Genomic DNA, 25,653 nt, shown 5'->3' with positions numbered 1-25,653 from the left:
TGATGCGCAAATTTATAACCACCATTCAACCCTAGTAGAAGTATAAAGTAGCATTAGATGAAAATACTCAAACAACACAAGTTTATTTAGTTGCATTCCGCCTCTGAAGATATCAGATATATAACCATGAATAAAAAAGGAAAATAAGAATTCAGGCAAGAAAAACTAAATCAACTAGAACCAGGACAATGGGAGAGTGCAGACCTCCAAGGCGGAAAGATCTGTCTCGCATTGTTCAAGTAAGTGAAAAATAATGTGTGTATGTGTGCCCTGTGATTAAGGTGTGCTCCAAAATGTAATGGGTTCTTCTTTGGCCCATGCTACACTCTTCCACCAAGTTTCATGGAAATCAGGCCAGTGGTTTGTCTGTGATCCTGCTGACAGACAGACAAACCAAATATAAACCTCCTTGGATTAGATAATAATCAAACCTTAGGCCTTTTGGGAGGGATGTGTAGAAGAAGAAAAAAAACACAATAACAAGAATCATTTAAAAAAACGTCCATGACATTAAGCAGCCGTGGAATGCATTCAGAAACAATTCGTGTTTGAGTTTAGCGTCTTGTTCCTGTGAAAAAAACAATAAACAAACTTGCTCAGGGATGAATCATTTTTTACCCAGAGTAAAAGATCCGATTCTGATGACTTTTCTCACCAGGTTCGAGCAAAATACCTTCATCAGTCAACACTTGGTGAATAGACTGTAGTCTGTAGACACAAGTATGCAGGTGAATAGTTGAGTAATTGCTTATTGTTCACTTTGAGAAAGACAGCGGCTGGAGTGAAACATGTCTTACGTCATAAAGCTTTGCTTTACAGGTCATGAAACAACAATCTATTTACCGAGTGTTGACTGATGAAGGTAGTAGTGATAAAAGTACTGAATAAGATCTTTACTTTGGGTAAAAATAGCTTCCTCCCTGAGAAGAGCTCTAGAAACAAGTTTTTGTTTAAAACAAGACACTAAACTCAAACAGAATTTAGTGTCGTTTTTTGTTGACACATTCAGTTTTTTTGACACATTCTTCCCAACAGACTTAAGGGTTCATTGTTGTTCTTGTTTTTCTTGCCTTTGCTCTTATTTTCTTACTTATATATATATATATATATATATCTTAAGTAGGATAATAAACTTAAGATTATTATCGTGGTTCAGGTGTTCCAGTAGCACAGAGGCATGCAGCTGAACTTAAACTTTAAATTGATATTAAAGCTTGACTGCCATGATGTAACTCTAAAGAACAAAGTCTTCTCACATGTATGATAGGTGCTTTGTTTTTCCCAATTGAGCATAATTATACATTACATCAGAATAGAATAGATCAGATGAGCATTATGTTATGGATCTCTTAGTTTGTGATATGTCTGTTATGTAGGGATGTGTTCTTATAGAGACAACTATATTTGGTATAAAAATTGTCAAAAAAAAAAAAAGAAAGGGAAAACTGCTCCAGGATCAACTACGGTTGATAAGCATCTCCCAAATTATTACATTTTGGAAGAAAGAAAATAGGAAATAGATTGCAGATAAGTGGAGAATATATATTAGTGTTATTATTAGTGTTTCATTTTGTGACATGTTTCCTAAACACAGAAATGCAAAAGTCTGACTAACTGGCAAAATTATATATTATATAGTATTTCTAGTATATATCCACGACATTGCATTTGCAGGATTGCTCTGGTGCCGCTGGAAATTCCGCCGGATGTCCTTGTCCTTGAGAGACTATAATATTTCTAACCAGAAAGATTATCATAATCGATAAAATGCTTTACCTGTTTATTATAAACCACACAGGTTTTCTGTGCCACGTCGACCTGAAAAATAACCAGAACCGACATTGTTGGAGTTGTAATCAAAAATCTACTTCCCCTGGCAAATTTTGTGCTATCACTGCGACTTTTTTGATTAATTCTTCTTTTTGTTAATTACAGTTTTGACCAATTAGTAGCTACACAAGTAATCAAGAGTGCTAATTTCTTAGCAAACATGGCAGACATGACGTGGTACCGAGCTTTTCAGCCAACTCTCAGCAGATTTTCCAAAATGTTGAACTATTTCCTTTAAAGTTTAACTTGATTACTTGAAACTTACTTTAAAGCTAATTTTCAGTTTGGAGTCCTGGAGACCCCCAACTTAAAGGTCAAACGTGATTTTGAACTGATTATATTCAAGCAGAAGTACACCTCCTTTATCTGAAAAACGATGCTGCATCGATAATCGACCAGACCATAATCAATTATGCCTTTATCGAAGGCATAAGAAACGAGATTTTCTACGTTTCTGCATTTTGTGTTTTGTCAGAAGGAAAAATAACATTAAACAGGAAAATAAAAATGATTTTTAAACATGCTGTTGCACATGTTGTTGTTGGGTCTGAGGGAGTCCAAACCATGAGGAAGGAAAGTCTGTGTCACCTAAACACAATCTTTAAAGGTCAACATCACTCCACTCAAACAACCAACAACACCTCCAGACTTGTTTACCAGGAACACATTCTTGTGTCTCTTATGTAAGATGTCACACCAAATAATGTATGGATGGGGAAATACTGTAGTTGGAAGGTGGTCCATGCAGGCCAGCAACCATAAAATAACAATCTATCAGATGGCTCTTAATCCAAGTTAAGTTTTTCAGTCATTTTAAATTGTCCAATTCTTTCAGAAGTTTTTTTTACTGGAAATTAGAAATATACCTTCTTATAAACTCTGTATGATCTTCAGTTCTTTATTAAACTACTGTATATGCTCATTCCGACAAAGTCTTATTTGCGCTACTTGCGCTAAAAGTCCTCTCATTAATTGATGTATTTCTGTCTGTCTGTCTGTCTGTCTGTCTATCATCAAAGTCTTAAGAAAGTCTTAAGAACAAGAAGGGGAACAATCTAGTTATTGTATCGACACAATGAGGCATACCACGCTAAATGACTGAGAGGGGATGGAAAAACGTCATGGAAGGATCCTTTCAACAGCCAATCAAAAGCTGTGACAACAAACAAAGTGAAACGTGTCAAATGCATGGTTGAAGTTCAGTTAACAGGTCATTATTTAGATTGAAACTGTACACATTTGTGTTTTTCACTTTTCATAAACCCATCTGTACACATTGCTTCCCCCCCCTTCCTTTTCTATAAAGCTTAAATGTCCTGACGCAACGTCACATTTGTCTTTTGTTGAATTGAGGCCCACAGGCACACTTTCCACCTGGTTCCAGTTGCTTTGTAGAAAGACCAGGAAGAAGATTGATTTCTGGGTGAGACAGGTCAGTATTTATAAAGAAACTGTCCAACTCAGAAAAACAGCAGCATTGGTCGTTTGTTCAAATGTGGAAAATGTGGAAATTCTTCTAGCCAGCAACCTCTTGCAGTGCCGTGATTAACAATAGTCATCTCTAAATGTACTTAGTTACTTCCCTTTACTGTCTCTAACATGTGTTAACCCTCTGTTTCAGGAAAATACATCCAATGGAACTGGGACTACAGCCAGTTTGAATACTGTGCATTTACATTACATTACATGTCATTTTGCTGACGCTTTTATCTGAAGCGACGTCCAATTAAGTGCTCTTAACCTTGAAGGTACAAACTCCGGGCAGCAAGAAGTAAGTGCAAGTACATTAGCTTTAAATAAGCCAAGCTACGAAGAGCCATATGAAAGTGCAACTGTGAGGTTTTGTTTTGTTCTTCATCCAAGGTGCAGTTGGAAGAGATGTGTTTTTGTTCTGTGGCGGAAGATGTGTAGGCTTTGGGCCATCCTGATGTGAGTTGGGATTTTGTTGAGTGATTAGTTGTCCCTCGCCGTGAGGGGCCAGCAAGCAGGTTGGCTGATGCAGAGCGGAGTCGGCGGGCTGGGGTGTGGGGTTTGACCATGTCCAGGATGTAAGCTGGGCCTGAGCCGTTCGTGGCCCTGTATGCAAGTACTAGTATATATGCAAGTATTTAGTTTTGGTAAATTCCAATGGAGGTTATTAAATCACTAAAAATCTCAATTTGGTATTTGGATCCTTCCCCTGTTGCCTTGCACACACCAGCTGTCCCAGTTATTCCATTAATTAAAGTTATTTCCCAATAGAAATGGCTATATACTATGCAGTTTATCTTTTGATAACTAACATGTAGCGTAGCCAGAGGGTCAAAAAAGGATAGGAAAGCAAACTTCTTGAATTCCAACAAGTGCATATAGTGTGCCAAATACACGTATAAATGAGACAAAGTTCAAATAAGAAACAAACAAACTTGAAACTATCAAAAGAAAAACTTGAGCAAAATAATAAAATTGACTTGTCCCAAATGAAATAAAGCACACGTTTGTGGCCCAGGATAGTAAATGAAATGTTATACAAAAGCAATGGCAAAATTATAGCAAACTGAAAATTAATAAAATATGAAAATAACTAAAGCAATGTGAAAAAAATGCACAAGAGACAAGTGTTGAGTGTAGGGAATCTCACCCACTTAGTCACAGCTTCACACACATCAACGACTCAATTACACTTGAATCAATTACAAGTGCTAGTGCTTCTATTACCACATTAATAGACAATTAAAGTCAATCAATTCTTTAGCTTTTACCCTCTCATACTATACTGTAGTACAACTAAGCATCCTCTGCTCTCTACTGGCCTTAACGGTGTATAGCACTTGACAATATTTTGTTGAGAAAATCTACCTAAAAAATAAATTATATTGGACTATAACAGTGATTTTGGACACATATTATTATTATTATTATTATTTTTAATGAAACGGCCGTGCATGTGTGACATTAAAATCACGTTATAGCAAAGAAACACATGTAACCTAAAGCCCAGATGTTACTGATTCCTTGTTTTTGTTTAATTAGTTAGTTTATTGTATTTAATATAACTATACAAACTACATTACAACAACTTTAAGTGATCGCAGAACAGTACATATAATCATCCTCTGCTCTCTACTGGCCTTTGTAAGTCAGTGTCACATGTGCACAGTATAGGTGTAACTCTATCCTCTTAGTTGAATGCACAGCCTGTGTGATGATAGCTGGAACCTTATGAATGTAATTCTAACTTTTGTATATAGCCCAATTGATTATTTTAAGAAGCAGGCATCTAATGATTTGAAGATAATGAAGTAATGACAACAAAACTGTCGGTGCGTCCACATGACACAAACCTTCCGTGATCACACACCACCCCCACGCAGTAACTTGTAGCCAAGGAGGACACAGAGGGTTAAAAAAACAAGATGGACTCTTCAGAAGAGGTCATTATCTTTGCTCGAGTTTCTGCATGTGAAAGTCGCCACATGACACCATTTTCTAAACACAGCCATACTGAGAAGTACAGAGAGAGTTGTGTGGAACTGTTAGTCTAAATTAGCTTTGTAGCAACTCATTCGGCAATGGCTTGAATGTAACGGACGTTCATTAATATCAAAAAGTTACTCACTAAAGCTTTAAGTGATATTTGCTCTCTTTCATTTGAAACAACCCTTGGATACTGTCAGATAGCTGTTGGTTATTTACTCTATACATACTTTTGTGCAGTTTTAAAGTCAACAAGATATTTAAATTTTAATGCTGTAAGTTTGATGAAGAGTGGGTTAGTTGGTGCTCTTTAAATGGTTTTATTTACATTTCTTATGGCTCTCTTTTGAAGGATGAATATAGGTTCAGTGTTTGTTTTGTTTCCCCACATCCGAACAGTAAGTATGTATTTAAATCCCTTTGAGATGACACACTGTGATTTAAGGCTCTACATAAACATGAACTTGAATCAGCAGAAGGCTAATATTAGGAACATTTTTATCTTCATCTCTGAAACGCTTTGCCGATATTGACACGTGTTTTATTGTGTTTATTGTCAGACTCTTTTTAGACTCTCTTTAAGAAGTATGTCTTCCTTGTTTTGGGTTTCTTTGCAATGAAGGCAATTGTTGCCAATGCTGATATAGCAACTTTTCTGCAGGATTTTCATCCATTGAATCAGCCTTTCACCATCTGACGGGACATGCACACGCATCTGCATTTGAACAACAGCCAATAGGAACACCCTCTCTCTAAAATGACTTGTGATTGGCCAAAGTCACAGGCTAGATTTTCTAAAGCCTGAAACTGAGCCAAGAGGAGGTGCAGAAGTATAGTTTTCTCCCAGACCACTTGAATTACAAAATACTATAAGATTATTATGGGATTTTTGCCCAATGACGCCAAAAAAAACCCCAGCTTTAATCAATCAATCAATCACTTTATTTACAATATATTGTGCAGCAGTAAGACAAAAAAAGATAAAAACACAAACACACTCCATAAAGATACAGATTAGAAAAGAAATATGAGTTAAACATATTTTAAAACTATAGAATAAGAAAATTAAAATCTAAAACCTTAATTTGGGTCCTGGGTGGGTATACTGTTTGTGCTGTGTCACCTTTTTCTCACAGAGTTAAGTTAAGAGAGTATGATTGTATTTGTATAACTAATCAATTAATATCAAGAGAAATAATTAAGGCTTATATATTCAAAGGTGTAGGTAGGATTGTGAAGATCCAGGACTTAGCCAAAGAATTTGAACATCGACAACTTCTCAGTCTCTCCCCCCTTTCTGCTAAAGCCCAAAATGGTCTCCTAAGCCCCTCCCCCCACAAGGGAGAATGAATGCGTGTGCATTCATTCCCCCCCCAGCCCTGATTGGAGCATCTGAACAGGGAGCGGTGGATTTTTGCAAATCGCACTACAGGCTAGAGGAGCTGGATTTTTTTTTTTTTTTATTACCTGCTTTATGTAGTTCTACTCAAACATAGGGTGAGTTTCAGCAAATATGACAGAAAGTTAGTTTTATAAGACTTACCTACTGCATCTTTAATCACTCAGTCAGCAGTTTTAGATGTTTCTGTGCAGATTTGTAGATAAATATTGAACTTAAACTGAACAAAAAATAAAAATTAAGTATGCTAATAGCTAAAATGTTAAATGTGGTTTTGTTGTTAAATGTATTTATGTAAAAATAGCTTACATTTTAAGTTTTCAGTGACAAAAAAAACAACATCCTGCACTGATTCTGTTTTTCGTGTATCTCTCTTTTTCGTGTTTATATCTGTGCTTAAGAGAGGTATTTGTGTTGAAAGGTCTCCTGAGCTTTTTGCTCATTGCTGCATTAGTAGTTCCCTGTAGACAGCTAGCTTAACCTACCCACAGAAAGCTGCAAGCCAAGTAGCTTTTGCTGTACAGTCAGATTTCAGTTCTTTTCACCGGCTCAGGTTTGTTGGCCCATGTCAAAAGGTTGTTCAAGTTTTTGTGTTTTTATGACCATAATTCTTAGAGTTAAAATTACAGCAAGGGAGCCAGCCTTTACAATTTACATTTACAAATTAAATGAGAAAAAACGTAATCTTCTGTGTTGCTTTTGTTTTTGGTTTGAACTGTGCCCCCAAAACTGAGGTATGTGCCAAACTGCAGATTCTATTCAATATCTTTGCTAAAGAGTGATATTTTAGGACTGCAAGCATTTTGGTTCCACAAAAAGCCATGAGCAGAGGAGGTATTGCTTTGCATGCTACGTTTACACCTAGTCTCGGTTCGGAGCGTGTGTGTGCGTCGCACGGTTCGTCAGTACGCTGTTAATGTGCACTAACCACTTACTGCCATAGTGCCCACTTTCGAAACCTATGTTAAAACACTTACTGGAAACAGCGAGGGGAATGAACAACATGAACGCAACACATGGCAGCTGATTGGACGAACGCGTCACGTGGTTCAGGCTAATTTCAAAACAGACTCTAATGGCGTCTCGTTCTGAATACGATCTCGTATTTTACGAAAATAGTTCACCGAAAAGTGTTTCTGAAAACATTTTAAGCGAGAAATAGGCCATACAGTTGCTGAATCTGTCTGTTTTTTGATCGACAAAGGTCAGTTTAAAAGATTTTCGTCAGATTTTGAGAGGCGACGAGCGCTCCTCAGGTGGAGTGTGGAGTGCTGCAGGTCACGTCACATGCAGAAATGTCAAGTGGGAGAGATAAGGAAGGCTGCCCGGAGTTGGAGGATGCTCCAGCGTCGTATATAGTCTGGTGTGTAGGAACATTTTGGATTTCATGTTACCTATGATGACAGCGGAAATAAAACAATAGATAGAACTGCCACTGTATGCATGTATTGTGCAACATGCATTCAATATGCTAATTTTAGCTATATCATATGCTGAAGTATATTTCTGGAGTGTTAAAGATTAAAAGAAAAAATAACAAGAACCGTACAGAACCTAAAACCATGATACGAACCGAACCGTGGATTTTGTGAACCGTACCACCCCTAGTTTACATGCAAATGTGCAAATGAAGATTTCAAAAATCTCCACTCTGGCCAGAGTTTTTAGAAAGAATCGTTTTCAGAGGCGAATTCTCCGTTTGCGTGTAAATGAAGGGCACAAACAAAGGGAAATGTCTCAGTTTTTCAAAATAACCATGTATGTGTAAACAGGGCCGCAGTCTGATTTCAGTTGTTTTAAGTGGCTCCTGTCTGTTGTCTCATCTGTGTTGAGAGCTGATAAGATTCAGTATTTCTTTAAGCTCTGTCCATCACTTGCTCTAACAGTCACTATTTCTACTTCTTAACGTCTTAAGCGCCCTCAGTTTAGGAACCCCTGTTCTACACAGGAGGCAACATTCATTCTTCAAACTGTGAAAGATAAACTGATGGTGGTAAAAATCTCGAGTCAGTCCCTAACTCGTGCATTCGTCCAAACCCAAACGCAGGGTAGAGGGGTTCAGTGAATGTGGAGTGGAAAGTGTGGAGGTGGATCTGTTTGATCGAGGAGACAATGGAGGGGAGAAAGTAGAAGGACACAGTGCCAGCAGCCCAGTCCAGATACACTGCTATTCTGTAGAAGTCAGAGGGAGGGAAGTGTAGCTATGTCTGTTGGTGTGTTATTGTGCCAAGCAGTGTAACTCTTAGTGGTGCAAAGCAGACTCCAGGACTGATCGTTCCATCCAAAACAGCAGACATCACTGTCTCCTCTCCTGTTGATTCCTCTGTATGTCACTCCTATATGAACCATTCCTTTACACCGGACCTCCCAGTAACAGCGCCCATTCAGACCCTTGCTACACAACAGCTGTTTCCAGCTGTCAAATCTCTCTGGATGATCAGGATATGGCTGCTTCTCCTTCACCACCATCACTCGTCTGTTGTCGTCAGACACTGAGAGGTTTCTGTGTGCTGTGTCTGGGTCCAGTGAAAGCTCACAGAAATCTGAGGGAGGAAATAAGATACAAAAATGCAGCGTTAAGTTGACTTCCTCTTGCAGCAACTACAGTACTGCAGCTTCCACCACGATTGAAAATGACGTTGGATGGAAACATCACTCGCTACTGATTGGTAAAAGCAAAATTATATAAACCACACACAAAAGGAACACAGTGCCAGGCAAGTGGACAGCTCTATGTACAGGTGTGAATGTGACTACAATGCATTGGGGACGCATTTAGATCTGCCGCTTATGGCCGCATTCTTTCAGCAATGTGTAAGCAAATATGTCCTGGGGCCCAATGAAGGACCACCTACGCAACTGACGTCCTCTGCGTAAGCGTAGCATTCTTAAATCATGTATGCTGGCTATGTCCACAAGGTCTGACATTTTCGAAAAGGCCATAGACCTTAGTGTCTATGGAGATTAATTTATGCATCCAAGTAATTGTAGTTTCAACAAAGCTTTAATTTAAAAACACTGGATTAAAAATATAAAATACAAGACGTACAAGTGTTCATCCAAACACCATCAATTGTTTAGTGTGCACAGGAAGTAACTCTGGCCTTAATACACAAGGCAGTCACATGATCTCATGGCATGAAGTCACATGACTGCTAAGATGTAGTCCATTTGTGTTGCCAGAGAAGATGGTGTCCGAGCAGCTTCAGATGATGCCCCTTCCACTGCTAAGAGGTGGAGCAGGATGGTGTATCTGTAAAGCGCCTGGGAATGGTTTTCAGAACCATGTTGTAGGCTGAAGACAAATGATGTCTCAACCCACATCCCCTATTTAAAGAGGGTCACTCTACTTTAACTAATATGGCCTCCTTTACGCCTCTTTTAAACCACCTATCCTCTCTGCTGTTTTCATAGACCTTAGTGCGAGTGCATCAAAAATATTGGGTGCAATTGTAAATCACAATGACTAATGCAATCACTGGAGAGAAACATCAAGTCTATATTATTAGTCTTTGCTGGTTTCATGACAAACTCATAGGGAAAATAGGTCTTTAGAAAGTCACTATAACCACCACTGTATTTACCAAAAAGTTCAAATATTCCTTAATGCATGATATTTTTTACATGGGGATTTAGTCAATAATCATAAAAGTTTAACTTACACCTGAGGGGTGATGAGTTTAGACGACGCTTTCCACAATGATCAATCCTGTGAAAGAGGTAGAGAATTGTGAATGAGAGAGAAAGACAAATGAACACAGACACTAAAACATGCACACAAATACAACTGGTGTAATGTACTGTATCTGAACAATTATATAATCTATTCTACTTGAGAGTTTCCAGTTTCCAGTGTGGGTCATCTAGTCCGTCATACAGCAGCGTCACTCCTGAGTCTCCTGGATGGTTGAAGCTCAGGTCCAGCTCTCTCAGGTGGGAGGGGTTGCACTTCAGAGCTGATGCCAAATCAGCACAGCCTTTCTCTGTGACCAGACAGCCTGACAGACTGTAAACACATACACAAAGCTTCATGTTTGATTGACACCCTCATTAATTAATCATTTTGACGCAAGCTACATTAACTGTTAAATCGAGGGGTTCACAGGCTCAGCTCACCTTATTGTCTAATGCTACATATTGAAATACTTTAGGCCAAACAGAAAACGGACTACTAAGGAGGTCAGATAACTTTACTGCTGAATAATGTTAATGATTATAAACCAATAATCTATTTAAAAGTTAATCTATCAGCAAATACTGACCAGAGACTTTCCAGTTTACAGTGTAGACTTCTAAGTCCACATGAGAGCACCTTCACTCCTGTATCCTGCAGGTCATTGTTACTCAGGTCCAGCTCTCTCAGAGAGTTCTTGGAGGTGAGAACTGAGGCCAGAGCTTCAGCGCTTTTAGATGAGAGGTTACAGCCACTTAATCTAAAGAAGAAATAGTAGTTTGAGTGTGAAGTGTTTCCTTGTTTTCTAGAACAGAAATGTAACACATGTTATGCTTCCATGTATCTGTACACCTACAGAGCTGTTTTGGATGCTTTGACCACTGGCAGCAGCCGCAGAAAACCCTGCTCGGAAGCAAAATATTTCCTTAGGTCAAACACGTCTAGATCTTTTTGTGATGACAGTAAGATGAAGACAAGCGCTGACCACTGAGAAGGAGAGAGTTTGTCTCCAAAGGAACTTCCTGATCTCAGGTACTGTTGGATCTCCTTCTCTAGAGAATGGTCATTTAGCTCATTCAGACAGTGGAACAGGTTGATGCTCTTCTCTGGAGAAGGATTGTCCCTGATCTTCTTCTTGATGTACTGCACTAGCATCTCTTTGACCTCTTGTTTACGTCCTGTCGTTTTCAGCAGGCCTCGTAGGAGAGTCTGATTGGTCTCCAGTGAAAGGCCCAGGAGGAAGCGGACAAACAAGTCCAGGTGTCCATTTGGACTCGCTAAAGCCTTGTCTATTGCACTTTGGTAGAGGTGTTTAAAGTTTGATCCCCGTCTTCTTCTTCTCAGTTTATTAACGCCGGTGTTGATGAACGTCAGATAGACATAGAGTGCAGCCAGAAACTCTTGAACGCTCAGATGGACAAAGCAGAACACATTGTCCTTGTTCAGCCCACGCGCATCTTTGAAGATCTCTGTAAGTAGTCCTGAGTAGACGGAGGCAGATTTTATGTCAATGCCACACTCTTTCAGGTCTGCTTCATAGAAGATCAGATTTCCTTTCTCCAGCTGCTCAAAAGCCAGTTTTCCGAGAGTGAGAATGATCTTCTTGGTCTCTGTGTTCCAGACTGGATCTGTCGCTGCACTGCTGTGATACTTTACATTCCCCTGTTTGGTCTGAACCAACAGGAAGTGGATGTACATCTCAGTCAGGGTCTTGGGCATCTCTGGTTTCTCAGTGGTTTTCAACACTTGGTCCAGAACTGTCGCAGTGATCCAGCAGAAGACTGGGATGTGGCACATGATGTGGAGGCTTCGTGATGCCTCGATGTGGGAGATGATTCTTTTGGCCTGCTCTCCATCGCTGTATCTATTCCTGAAGTACTCCTCCTTCTGCGGGTCACTGAAGCCTCTCACCTCTGTCACCATGTCAACACACTCAGGAGGGATCTGACTGGCTGCTGCAGGTCGTGTGGTTATCCAGAGGCGAGCAGACGGAAGCAGTTTACCTCTAATGAGGTTTGTCAGCAGCACTTCGACTGAAGTCGACTCTGTAACATCAGTCAGGATCTCATTCTTGTGGAACTCAAGAGGAAGTCGACACTCGTCCAGACCGTCGAAGATGAACACAACCTGGAACTTTTCAAACCTGCAGATTCCTGCTTCTTTGGTTTCGGTAAAGACGTGATGAAGAAGTTCCACCAAGCTGTACTTTTTTGCTTTCAGCAAATTGAGCTCTCGGAAAGTGAATGGAAAGATAAACTGAATACTGCGGTTGGATTTATCTTCAGCCCAGTCCAGGATGTACTTCTGCGTTAAGACTGTTTTCCCAATGCCAGCCACTCCCTTTGTCACCAGAGTTCTGACTGGTTCATCTCGTCCAGGTATCGGTTTAAATATATCCTCACTTCTGATTGTTGTTTCTGAACTTGTCGGCTTTTGGGATGCTGCTTCTATCTGCCTGACCTCATGTTGTTCATTGGCCTCTCCACTCTGTTCCTCTTTTATGTAGAGTTGCGTGTAGATCCGATTCAGAAGTGTTGGGTTTCCTGCTCTGGCAATCCCCTCGAACAAACTCTGAAATGTGTTCTTCATTCTAGACTTTAGTTTACGTTGGCAAATTGCAGCAAGAGTTTCTGATGAAGTAACAGACAATATCAGTCAATTGATGTAAATGCATATATTTCACAAGTCTTTGATTTTTCTTACAACAAATTACCCTAATTTGAAAAAACAAATGCTTATTGAAATCTACATTATCCAATCCCACATCTACAACCTCACATTTTGAACAACTTGTTTAGACAACAGGCTAATGTTGGTTCAAATATGGATTTCATACATCTATTAGAACATTTTATTTTTTTCAGAAGCAGTATGTAATTCATAAAAGCATCTTACTGCTTTGCAGGGAGTCAGCCAACTGCTCCTGCTTTATGTGCCTCAGGAAGTTCAGTGTGAGCTTCATAAAGGCGTCTTTGTTGCTTTTTCTCTGCTCTTCTTCTTCACCTTCCATGACTTCATCGTCTTCATTCAGCCCCTCTAAGCATTCTGAACTTTCTAGAACTTTCTTGAACTTCTTCAGCTCATTCTTCACAAAAGTCACAATGTTCTCTTCAAGAACCTATAAGAATACGGTGTATAATTTAAAAAAAATGGTCTTACAATGATGGAAACAGAACCTCATATCCATCTGGCTCTGCTGAAAGCTGGCTCATCTAAAACCTGAAACATGAGCTATTCAAACCTAAATCCTTAGCTTTAACTTGTAACTTTCTTCTAAATAAATTTCCACATATTTTTCTTAATTTAAGCAAATTTAAATTCTGCTGTGTATGACATGAAATGGATTGTGTGTTCCAGTGGCTAAAAAGGGTTATTGCAGATAAAACGGCCTCCTTATGTCACACTTGCAACTACATAAGATGCTTGGATCTCAGCCAATGCATGTACAATAACAAAGTGTGATCAAACAAGTTTGAATGTGTGGGACTTTTCCAGACAGTAGAACAGAAGAAGGCTTTGAGTGAGTGCCAAAACAGACACAGACAGTTTGGTTGTCTTTGAATTTGTACTTAGATCTCTACAATGTTGATATTGAAAGTGATTAAATCTGTATTTTAAACAGAAATCACAAAATTAATTTTCACTAATGCACATACAAGTTCAGAGGATTCAATTTAATTCATTGTTGCACCGTATGATGTGAAAAAGTTGTAGATTTCAATACCATGAAAATGGAGTCCAGGTTCTGCTGATGCTTCTGGACAGGACGAACACTGAGAACCTCTGACCTCTTCCGGTGAGCTCTGTAGAGCCAGAAAACATGAGGCCAATTCAGACATGTACACACACACACACACACACACACACACACACACACACACACACACACACACACACACACACACACTTTAAAGTGCCCATATTATGCTCATTTTCAGGTTCATAATTGTATTTTAAGGTTGTACCAGAATAGGTTTACATGGTTTAATTTTCAAAAAGCACCATATTTTTGTTGTACTGCACAGCTCTGTTACTGCTGCAGATCCTCTTTTCACCTGGTCTCTGTTTTAGCTACAGAGTGAGACCTCTTTTCTTCTTCTTCTTCTGTACTATCTTTGCTTGCTTTGGAGCTCAATTACCTCTACATAGCTGTAAATTAAATGGTAACAAGAAATGGCTTACATTTTGGAGACCAGATTTGGTCCCCAAGTATGATGTGAATCACCATAATTTAAATGTTTTTTTGTCCACACAAATAGATAAATAGGAACACACCCACAGGATTCTTTTCCGCTGTGATTTTTTGAGGGAAAAGAGTTTGATGGACCGTTTTCAAAGTCATTGATTTTTGTTTAGAATAAAGTTTTGAATAACTGCAACCTTCATTCTACCTGCGGTAACACTTTACAATAAGGTACATAAAAATGTAGGTAGTTACTGAGGAACGACTGAGGAACAAATGAGTAATGAATGGTTAGTTAATGATTAGTTACTAATTGACTGTGATTCAAGCACTAATGATTAGTTACTGGTTAACAGACTGGAATAACGCATTTAGTTACTCATTCATTTAACAGTAGCTACCAGTCTGTTTACCAGTAGCTAATCATTAATGCTTAAATCACAGTCAGTAACTAATCATTAACTAACCATTCGTTAGTCATTCATTCCTCATTCGTTCCTCAGTAACTACCTACATTTTTGTGTACCTTATTGTAAAGTGTTACCCTACCTGTGCTACTAAATAGTAACATATCCATGTCATTACAAATCTATCCATTATCTTTACCCACTCAGCCTTGGCAGAAGGCTGGAGGGCATCCCAGCTCACAGCTGTTTTTCTAAATTGCATTCACTGATTATTTTCAACATATATATTCTTCAAACCTGTACATCCATTGTGTTTAAAACAAAATATAAAAAACAGATTTACCTTATACTTTAAGATATTATATTGTTACCAATTCACAATTCTTAATTCACTGACTGGACAGGCTAATCATTTTCATCTTTCCTTGTATAAAACATCCTGTGGTCAGTTTTCTATCTATCTTTTGGAATGAAAATGTACATTTAAAGATTCCTCTTCCATTTTCTTCACCCACTCAGCCTTTGCAGAAGAAAATGAATGCAGGTTTCCTGAAGAATGTTGATCTATCGCCAGGTACTTTCCAGTAACGCAATTTAAAAACAACACAGCTTTTTCCGTGACTGACTTCCTTGAAGTCATAATATTCAGGGTTTTGCCTATTGGAACTCCGAGATATTAATTGAATTTATGTCCATTTCTGCCTTCAAATCTCTTGACCTCTAAGTGCTGGTTAGTAAAGTCTTTCACCTTTGAGATCAATAGACTTGTCCTTAGATCAATTATCCTTCACAGACCCAAAGCTGAGTCTCTCCTTTAATAAAATAAAAATAAACTGAACTCCTCCACTCAAAAATACTTGCTTCACTTGGATGTTTTGGCTTCTCTGTGAATTTCTGAATCAGGTATAATACAGATCAACAGCAACAACATTCTTGTGCTTTAAATTTCAAATTTTTGCGCAGAGTTCAACGCATTCTCATGAATGAGTTCAGATGATAACGTACGAAAACTTATGCACGACGATTCGAATGATATCCTATTTACGTTGCAGTTACCTTTAGCTGTCTTTACAGTTAAATTTAGCCTAGAAACGTTGATTATAAGCTGGGTACAGGGCAGTGTGGGGTGACGGTGGTTTCAGAGGCCATTGCAGTTGAGTTTAGCTGACAAAAGGTGGCCGTAATGCGGCGATGACAGTTAAGTTTAGACACCAAAATGACTAGTTAGGATTAGAAAAACATATCGTAGTTTAGTTAAAAACACTGGCCCTCTTAAGAAGTACTCCTGGGACACAAACTTAACTTCTTAACTTCTCCTGGGACACAAACTCTGCTTCCCCGCTTGAGGCCCAAACCACCCATCCACCCCGACCTCCTCCCTACGCCAATCTGAGTGGTTTTATGTGTCATACAGTCAATGTAGTGCATACAGAAATCAATACCTGGAAAACATATGAATAACAATTTTTGACACAAGGAGGCTGTTTTCAACTTCATTTGTGAAGGGGAAAGGTTTTCTCCTATCCACATCCTTGTGCTTTAAATTCTTACCTTGTCTCAACAATCGGCCCATTCTTGAACTCAATAGGTTCCGGTATAGACTGGACACTCTTGATGGACAAACGGTTGGGTCCAGGGGAGTCTGGTCTCCCCTTGCTTGACTTGACTTCAACACAACATAAACATGTAACATTTAAATTCCAGGCTATGAATTCAACATGTGTAAATTAATGACTCTAATTCAACAGTAAAAGTGACATAATAACAAACTTGTATGTTTAAAATGCTCACATTTGATTATCAGAATGGTCTCCATCCTGGAACTCGATAGGTTCAGCTACAGAACAGCCACTCTTCATGGACACACAGCTGGGAACATGTTTGTCTGGTGGTCTCTTCTGCTTCACTGGGCTTCAACACAACATAAACAAAGTTGATTTTAGAGCTCTGAGAGAGTGAACAGTCATAAGCATTCTGAGAAAAGTTTATCTATACCTCTTATCTCTGGTCTGGCTGTCATGTTGCTCAGACAGAGTGACTTCAGAGGCAGAGACCCCGTCCTCTCTCTCTGCAGACACATCCATGTTGGAGTGTACTCCTTTCACTTAAACAAAAGAACGGCAAGGGCTCCATTTAACCTCATGGAATATGATCACACCAACTAGTATGTCACATTAATTACAATTCATTTGTGAGTAAGTTACTTACCTGCAAATCCGATTTAAAAGAAAATTAAAACAGAAAACACTCATCATTCTCCGTCTTTTCCTGAGGGTTTGTGTCGTCTGATTTATTTCTGTCACATCCTCATGACTTTACTGTCAGCTTCACAGACCAGTCCAACCTGTTATGAGACTATATCCGGGCCAGGAAATAATCACAGATGAAATGACATAGTTCTACTGTGTCTCTAGATGGTGGTAAATAACCTTGCAATTACTTGCCATAACTGAACCTTTGAACTCATCTAAAAAGCTCTACCAACCTCAAATCGATTGAGTCTTCATGAAGACACATTTTTTAAAAGTTTGAACAGATTCAGTTATTCTCTTTTTGTCCGGCTTAGTTGAAAATGTGCAGGTTTCGGGGTGGGGTGTATGGATGGAGGAGGTCGAAGAGGTACTGTGGGGCCAGGGCATGGAGGGATTTGTTGGTGAGAAGGAGGATTTTATATGTGATGCGGGACTTAATTGGGAGCAAGTGACGGTGGATGAGGGTTGGGGTGATGTGCTGCCAGGGCTTGGTGTGGGTGAGGACCCTGGAAGCAGAGTTTTGGACATACTGGAGCCTGTCTAGGGTTTTGCTGGGGACCCCAGACAGGACTCTTTTGCAGTAGTCCAAACGGGAGGTTATGAAAGCATGAATGAGGATATGTTCATTTATAGTATGTGTTATGGCCAGTGGTAGAATGTAACTACAGTCAGGTCCATAAATATTGGGATATATTATTGGTGATTATTTCCTGGCCCAGATTTAGTCTCATAACAGGTTGGACTGGTCTGTGAAGCTGAGAGTAAAGTCATGAGGATGTGACAGAAAAAAATTAGACGACACAAACTCTCAGGAAAAGACGGAGAATGATGAGTGTTTTCTGTTTTAATTCTTTTCTACAGTGCTTTTTAAATCGGATTTGCAGGTAAGAATCTTACCCACAAATGAATTGTAATTAAAGTGGCACACCAGTTGGTGTGATCATAAATGGAGCCCTTGCCGTTCTTTTGTTTATGTGAAAGGAGTACGCTCCAACATGGATGTGTCTGCAGAGAGAGAGGACGGGGTCTCTGCCTCTGAAGTCACTCTGTCTGAGCAACATGACAGCCAGACCAGAGATAAGAGGTATAGATAAACTTTTCTCAGAATGCTTATGACTGTTCACTCTCTCAGAGCTCTAAAATCAACTTTGTTTATGTTGTGTTGAAGCCCAGTGAAGCAGAAGAGACCACCAGACAAACATGTTCCCAGCTGTGTGTCCATGAAGAGTGGCCGGTCTATAGATGAACCTATTGTGTTCAAGGATGGAGACCATTCTGATAATCAAATGTGAGCATTGAAAACATACAAATAAGTTTGTTATTTTGAGTCTTTTACTAATTTGAATTAGTGTCAGAAATTCACTTTATTCCCTTTATTCGATTCATAACCTGGAATTTAAAATGTTAAATGTTTATGTTGTGTTGAAGCCAAGTGAAGCAGGAGAGACCAGACTCACCTGCACTCAGCTGTTTGTCCTGGAGGAGTGGCCAGTCTATAGGTGAACCTCTTTGTTTTAAGGATGGAGGCCCGGCTGATAATCAAATGTAAGAATTTAAAACATACTTTGTTATTATGTGACTTTACTGATTTGAATTAGAGTCAGAAATCCACTAAAGGTCAGTTGAGTTGGAGTTTGAATGTTGAATATTTATGTTGCGTTAAAGCCAAGTGAACCAGGAGAGACCAGACCCATCTGGACCTACCTGTGTTTCTGTGAAAAGAATGCAGTGTCTGTCTATAAGTGACCCTGTTGAGTTTAAAAATGAGCCACGGTAAGAATTTAAAGCACAATAATGTTATTGCTGTTGATCTGTATTATATCTGATTTAATGTGAGCACAGTGAAACTTACAGAGAAGCCCAAACATCCAAGTGAAGCAAGTATTTTAGTAGTTTATAACCTGGAATTTAACTGAATGTTGAATATTTATGTTGCGTAAGGCAAATAAAGCATGAAAGACTCAGCTTTGTGTCTATGAAGCATGACTGGTCTAAGAATGAGTCTGTTGATGTCAAGGTGGGAGGCCACTTCTTAAAAAAGACGTTTGTTAGTCTGAAGTCAGAAATGGACTAGCTAAACCTTGAATTTTTAACTTGTGTGTTTTCAAGAAAGTCAGTCACAGGAAAAGCTTTGTATTAGTATCAGTATGGTTTTTGAAGTTAGTTACTAGAAGGTTCTTGGCAATTATTCAACATTCTTCAGGACACCTACATTTATTGCCCCACAATTCAAAGGTCTGAATGTTAGGTAAATTGGCCTTGCTAAAGTGATGTCTTTTTTTTCGGGCTGTCAGCGTTAACGCGTTAATCGCGATGCGATTAAGGGCCGACGCGATGCGATTCATTTTTTTTAATCGCATGCCGGCATTTATTAATTTATTTTACACTTCACTCGGCTTTGCGTCGTGCCTAACAGGCTACTATTTTGACCCTTTGCAGCACTTACTTATCATCAAGCTGCCACTTCCTCATAACACATCCTGCTGCTGCAGGCTGCAGGCATGATGGAGAAAGACAGCAGCAATGAAGTCCTGAATGGCACTTTTTATTTTCCAAAACTCCCGGACGGCTCGTAGACAAGTCGAAAGCCATATGCACGTTGTGTAAAGCCGAATTAAAATATCACCAAAGCACATCAAGCTTGAGCTACCACCTACGGAGCTAAGCATAGTGCAGTTAACGTGATGCTACCCGCTAGCATGCTACAGAGTGCTACTTGCCGACCTGTGGATGAAACCAAATCCCAAAAAATTACTACAGCTCTTGCGAAACGGGTGGCAACTAACTGCAGACCTGTCAGCATCGTAGAGGACTCGGGTCTTAAAGACTACGGTTGGCATGTTCTGACCCGTCTCATTGCCGTCGAAGGGGACAGCAGCCCCACGCACAGCCTGTATGACACGGAGAAAGCAGCCACACTGGAACTGCTGCAAACGCTGTCTCATTAACCGGTGATCACTGGACGTCAGTGAGGAATCAACATTATTTAGGAGTTACTAAACACTATATTGACTCTGGTAAGGATAGAGATTTTTAGTTTTTTAGTTAGGAGGAATTGTGCAATAATGACAGATTCACACATTTTTCTTTTGTTTACAGTAAATAAATAATTACAAATCTTAAAATCAAGTTCATAAAGTAACTTTCTTTGCATTCATTTGATTCCCAATGAAGATACACTGGTAAAAGTTGCTTTCGATTGTTAATATGTACTTAAAAACTGTTCTGAAATGCATTCAGCGATTAATCGCAATTAAAAAAAATGTATCGTTTGACAGCCCTACTTTTTTTGTTTTCTCATTCGCTTTACACACATAAATACAAATCACATTAAAGAAATTTAAAAATGCATGCAAAGGATGAGGTAGAAACCTGTGGTGGCCTATATAAAAAACACATCCAAAGGACATATAAAACAATTAAATGTACAGTAGACGTACACAATCACCAGTACGTTTAAGTATTCGGAGTCAAATGTTTTATATAAAATTACTGAATTATTTTTCAAATAAAAAAATGCAGAGAAACAGAAGTAATTGCTGTATTTAGACGGCAGGGCCTTTCTAAGTCTGCGTTTATACAAAGAAAATGACACAGGATTCGATTCAATTTACATTTTCATTCTAATAGATAAATCCACAAAATTTGACAGCAAACTGACCAAGGGATGTTTTATACAAAGGAAGATGAAGATTCTTAGCTTGCTAGTCATGTTGGGCAATTATGAAAATGTAAAATGTTAACAAAATAATATCTGAAACTATAAGGTAAATCTGTTTGTATATGTTGTTTTAAACACAAATGTACAGGTAGCAGTACTGTCTACAACATGCTCAACCAACAAAGCTCAGTCTAAAAAGGTTGTACACAACAGTATAGACAAAAACCTGTCGATTTTAACCTATTCAGGCTAAAATTTAGTTGCACCGGCTGAACCAGCAGCATTGGCTCTGCATAGCAGTTATAAAATTGACCATTCTATTGCACAAAGTGGCAACTAAACAGCAGAGAAGGCGTTCACATACTGCATGACATAGAACAGCCTACATCAGACAGAAATCGCACATGTAACATATGCTTTGTGCAATCATAACAGCATTGTTGCTTCAGGACTATGGTCAGATCATGAGCAGCAAATGCGTTACCAGTAGTAAAAGAAAATCAAAGAATGAAAACTTCCAGCCAAGCATTGTTTGAATTATGAAAGATATAATGAAAAGTGGCCAGCAAGGCGCCAAATATAGACAGTGTATCGAGTCCACGGCAGTGACAGGATCAAAGAAAACAACGTCACTCACAGATAAGTTATCTTCTTATTTAATGTGGGCAAAACACAAAAGTGTTTTCAGCTAGAAGCCATCATCAGTGTTCACGATTTCTTACTAAATAGGAAGGTTACGGTTACTTAAATAATAACGCAAGAAGCATGAAACACATTTTACTTAATGTTACCTCTGTGAGGGCCAGCACTCAAACAAACTGCTCTCTCTCTGATGGGCTGACAACTCCGCTGGGGAAATGTCTGCACATGCTGCAGAAAAGTTCGTCCTTATTTACACTATATTCCATCCAAGAAAACTGTCGATACCACTTTAAAGAGAAGCCATTGTTGTCGCGCTAACTTTTAACAGTACATTGCTTAACACATCCATGGTAACGTTACATTGTCTAAAAAGCCAGCTAGCTAGCTGCTGAAGGCAGCCCGAAGAGTCTGCCTGTTGTTACCATAGAACAACCAAGAAGGCTTCCTAATTGTTTGATCCTTATTCTATGGTATAAACCGTATTGTTTTAATCAGAAGAGAAGACACATTAAACACACACACAGTTAGTTCTGTTACTATTTATTTTTTTACATACTTTTGAATATTTTTCATAACAAAACGTATTTTGATCAAGCTTGGCTGGATGGGCCAGTGAGTAAAATGGGCAGTGCCGCCCTGGCCCATTACCCACCAAGGCTGAGTGGGTAATGATAATGCATGCTTTGTAATGATTTGGACATGTTACTATTTGTAAGTGCAGGTAGATAGGTTGCAGATATTCAAAATTCTGCAGAATGCAATACTGTGTGTGTTCCTATTTATCACTTTGTGTGACACAGTCACATTATGGGGATTCACATCGTACCTGGGGACAAAAACTGGTTTCCACGATGTGAACCATTTATATAAGAGCTATGTAAAGGTACTTGACTTGAAATTAAATTTGCGTGGTTGGTGTGTGTGTGTGTGTGTGTGTGTGTGTGTGTGTGTGTGTGTGTGTGTGTGTGAGAGTAAATGTTCTATTCTATATATATATATATATTTTAAACCAGAAACAGATGTCCACATGTATGTGTGTGTTTCTGTGTGAATTGGTCTCTTGTTTTCTGGGTCTACAGAGCTCACCGGAAGAGGTCAGAGGTTCTCAGTGTTCGTCCTGTCCAGAAGCATCAGCAGAACCTGGACTCCATTTTCATGGTATGGAAATGTAAAACTTTTCACATCATATGGTGCAAACAATGAATTAAATTGAATCCTTTGAACATGTATGTGCATTAGTGAAAATAAATTATGTGATTTCTATCTTGATCACTTTCAAGATCAATATTATACAGATTCAAGTACAAATTCAAAGGCAAGCAAGCTGTCTGTGCCTGTTTTGGCACTCACTCAAAGCCTTCTTCAGATGTACTGTCTGGAAAGTTCACACATTCAAACCTGTTTGATCACACCTTGGTCATAGCAGTCAGTTATTGTACTTGCACTGGCTGTGATCCAAAAGTGTGACAAGTTTTATAGCAGTTGCAAGTGTCACATGAAAAATAAGGTTGTACCTGCACAACTATTTTGGACACAAAATCCATTTCATGTCATAAACAGCAATTTAAATTTGCTTCAATCAAGAAACAATACATAATAATGTGTGATAATCTACAAATTTAGGTCAAAAGACTCATGTTTCAGTTTTTAGATGAATCTGCTTTCATCAAAGCCTGATGGATATGATGTTCTTTGTTTTCATCATTGTGAGAAATTCTTTTTAATGATACACTGTTATTTTCTAGCTTCTTGAAGAGAACATTGTGACTTTTATGAAGAACGAGCTAAAGAAGTTCAAAAAAGTTTTGGAAAGTTCAGAACACTTGGAGGGGCTGAATGAAGACGATGAAGTCATGGAAGATGAAGAAGAAGAGCAGAGAAGAAGCAACAGAGACACATTTGTGAAGCTCACACTGAACTTCCTGAGGAACATGAAGCAGGAGTAGCTGGCTGACTCCCTGCAAAGCAGTAAGATGCTTTTTATGACTTAGATACTCCCTTCTGATAATATGAACCAACATTAGCCTAAAGTATAAACAAGTTGTTCAAAATGTAAGGTTGTTAATGTGGGGTTGGATTCCTGAATAATGTTGTTTTTTATTAAGCATCATTATTTCAAATTAGGTAATTTGTGATAAGCAGAACAAGAGCGTTGAGAAATGCATCCATTCATCAAAAGGTGTTCTCATTTCACAAATTTACTGCAAAATCCATTTACTGATGTTATCTATTACTTCCTCAGAAACTCTTGCTGCGATTTGCCAACGTAAACTAAAGTCTAAAATGAAGGACACGTTTCAGTGTTTGTTCGAGGGGATTGCCAGAGCAGGAAACCCAACACTTCTGAGTCGGAGCTACACAGAACTCTACATCAAAGAGGGAGAGAGTGGCGAGGTCAATGAACAACATGAGGTCAGACAGATAGAGGCAGCATCCCAGAAGCCGATAAGTTCAGAAACAACAATCAGAAGTGAGGATATATTTAAACCGAGACCTGGAAAAAGATGAACCAGTCAGAACTCTGGTGACAAAGGGAGTGGCTGGCATTGGGAAAACAGTCTTAACGCAGAAGTACATCCTGGACTGGGCTGAAGACAAAGCCAACCACAGTATACAGTTTATCTTTCCATTCACTTTCCGAGAGCTCAATTTGCTGAAAGCAAAAAAGTACAGCTTGGTGGAACTTCTTCATCACGTCTTTACCGAAACCAAAGAAGCAGGAATCTGTAGGTTTGAGAAGTTCCAGGTTGTGTTCATCTTTGACGGTCTGGATGAGTGTCAAACTTCCTCTTAACTTCCACAACAACGAGATCCTGACTGATGTTACAGAGTCGACTTCAGTCGAAGTGCTGCTGACAAACCTCATAGAGGTAAACTGCTTCCGTCTGCTCGCTCTGGTTAACTACACGACCTGCAGCAACCAGTCAGATCCCTTCCTGAGTGTGCTGGACATGGTGACAGAGGTGAGAGGGCTTCAGTGACCCACAGAAGGAGGAGTACTTTCAGGAAGAGATTCAGCGATGAAGAGCAGGCCGGAATAATCATCTCCCACATCGAGGCATCACGAAGCCTTCGCATCATGTGCTGCATTCCAGTCTTCTGCTGGATCACTGCAACAGATTCTGGACCATGTGATGAAAACCACTGAGAGAGCAGAGCTGCCCAAGACCCTGACTGAGATGTACATCCACTTCCTGGTGGTTCAGACCAAACAGGGGAATGCAAAGTATCACAGACAGTGCAGCGACATATCCAGTCTGGAACACAGAGACCAAGAAAACCATTCTCACTCTCGAAAACTGGCTTTTGAGCAGCTGGAGAAAGGAAATCTGATCTTCTATGAAGCAGACCAGAAAGAGTGTGGCATTGACATGAACCTGCCTCCGTCTACTCAGGACTACTTACAGAGATCTTCAGAGAGGAGCGTGGCTGAACAAGGACAAGGTGTTCTGCTTTGTCCATCTGAGCGCTCAAGAGTTTCTGGCTGCACTCTATGTCTATCTGACATTCATCAACACTGGCATTGATAAACTGAGAAGAAGAGGGCAATCAAACTTGAAACACCTCTACCAGAGTGAAGTAAACAAGGCTTTAGCGAGTCCAAATGGACACCTGACTTGTTTGTCCGTTTCCTCCTGGGCCTTTCACTGGAGACCAATCAGACTCTCCTTCGAGGCCTGAAAACACAGGAAGTAAAACAAGAGGTCAAAGAGATGCTAGTTCAGTACATCAAGAAGAAGATCAGGGAAAACTCTTCTCCAGAGAAGAGCATCAACCCTGTTCACTGTCTGAATGAGCTGAATGACCATCTCTAGAGAAGGAGATCCAACACTACCTGAGATCAGGAAGTTCCTTTTGAAACAAACTCTCTCCTTCTCAGTGGTCAGCGCTTGTCTCTCATCTTACTGTCATCTAAAAAATATCTAGACGTGTTTGACCTAAGGAAATTCTTTGCTTCCGAGGAGGGTTTTCTGCGGCGGCTGCCAGTGGTCAAAGCATCCAAAACAGCTCTGTAGGTGTACATGGAAACTACTCAAACCACTATTTCTTCTTTAGATTAAGTGGCTGTAACCTTCTCATCTAAAAGTCTGCTGAAGTTCTAGCCTCAGTTCTCACTCTCCAAGAAACTCTCTGAGAGAGCTGGACCTGA

General features: G+C 39.4%; 2 protein-coding genes and 1 pseudogene across 2 annotated transcripts; 2 read left to right on the top strand and 1 right to left on the bottom strand.

Moving 5' to 3' along the window:
* Nucleotides 1-6,205: 6,205 nt before the first annotated feature.
* LOC144520479 (protein NLRC3-like) lies at nucleotides 6,206-16,853 on the bottom strand. Its single transcript, XM_078254215.1, is given in 10 exon segments — nucleotides 6,206-8,871; nucleotides 8,873-9,228; nucleotides 10,348-10,394; nucleotides 10,518-10,691; nucleotides 10,948-11,118; nucleotides 11,215-12,988; nucleotides 13,254-13,476; nucleotides 14,083-14,161; nucleotides 16,500-16,614; nucleotides 16,740-16,853. Coding segments are annotated over 10 exon segments (3,192 nt in total). The 5' UTR covers nucleotides 16,765-16,853; the 3' UTR covers nucleotides 6,206-8,643.
* Nucleotides 16,854-17,928: 1,075 nt separating this feature from the next.
* LOC144520545 (uncharacterized) lies at nucleotides 17,929-23,998 on the top strand. Its single transcript, XM_078254323.1, has 8 exons — nucleotides 17,929-18,084; nucleotides 18,182-18,284; nucleotides 18,369-18,488; nucleotides 18,629-18,745; nucleotides 18,866-18,973; nucleotides 22,583-22,661; nucleotides 23,249-23,471; nucleotides 23,746-23,998. Exons 2-7 carry the CDS (start codon nucleotides 18,196-18,198, stop codon nucleotides 23,447-23,449), a joined length of 714 nt encoding a protein of 237 aa, XP_078110449.1. The 5' UTR covers nucleotides 17,929-18,084; nucleotides 18,182-18,195; the 3' UTR covers nucleotides 23,450-23,471; nucleotides 23,746-23,998.
* A 276-nt stretch (nucleotides 23,999-24,274) lies between these two features.
* LOC144523333 (NLR family CARD domain-containing protein 3-like) lies at nucleotides 24,275-25,571 on the top strand (annotated as a pseudogene).
* Nucleotides 25,572-25,653: the final 82 nt, after the last annotated feature.

This window comes from Sander vitreus, chromosome 1 (genome assembly GCF_031162955.1).
Source record: "Sander vitreus isolate 19-12246 chromosome 1, sanVit1, whole genome shotgun sequence".
NCBI classification, from domain to species: Eukaryota; Metazoa; Chordata; class Actinopteri; order Perciformes; family Percidae; genus Sander; species Sander vitreus.
Note: the sequence above shows the minus strand (reverse complement) of the source record. Positions and strands in the feature narration are given on the sequence as shown.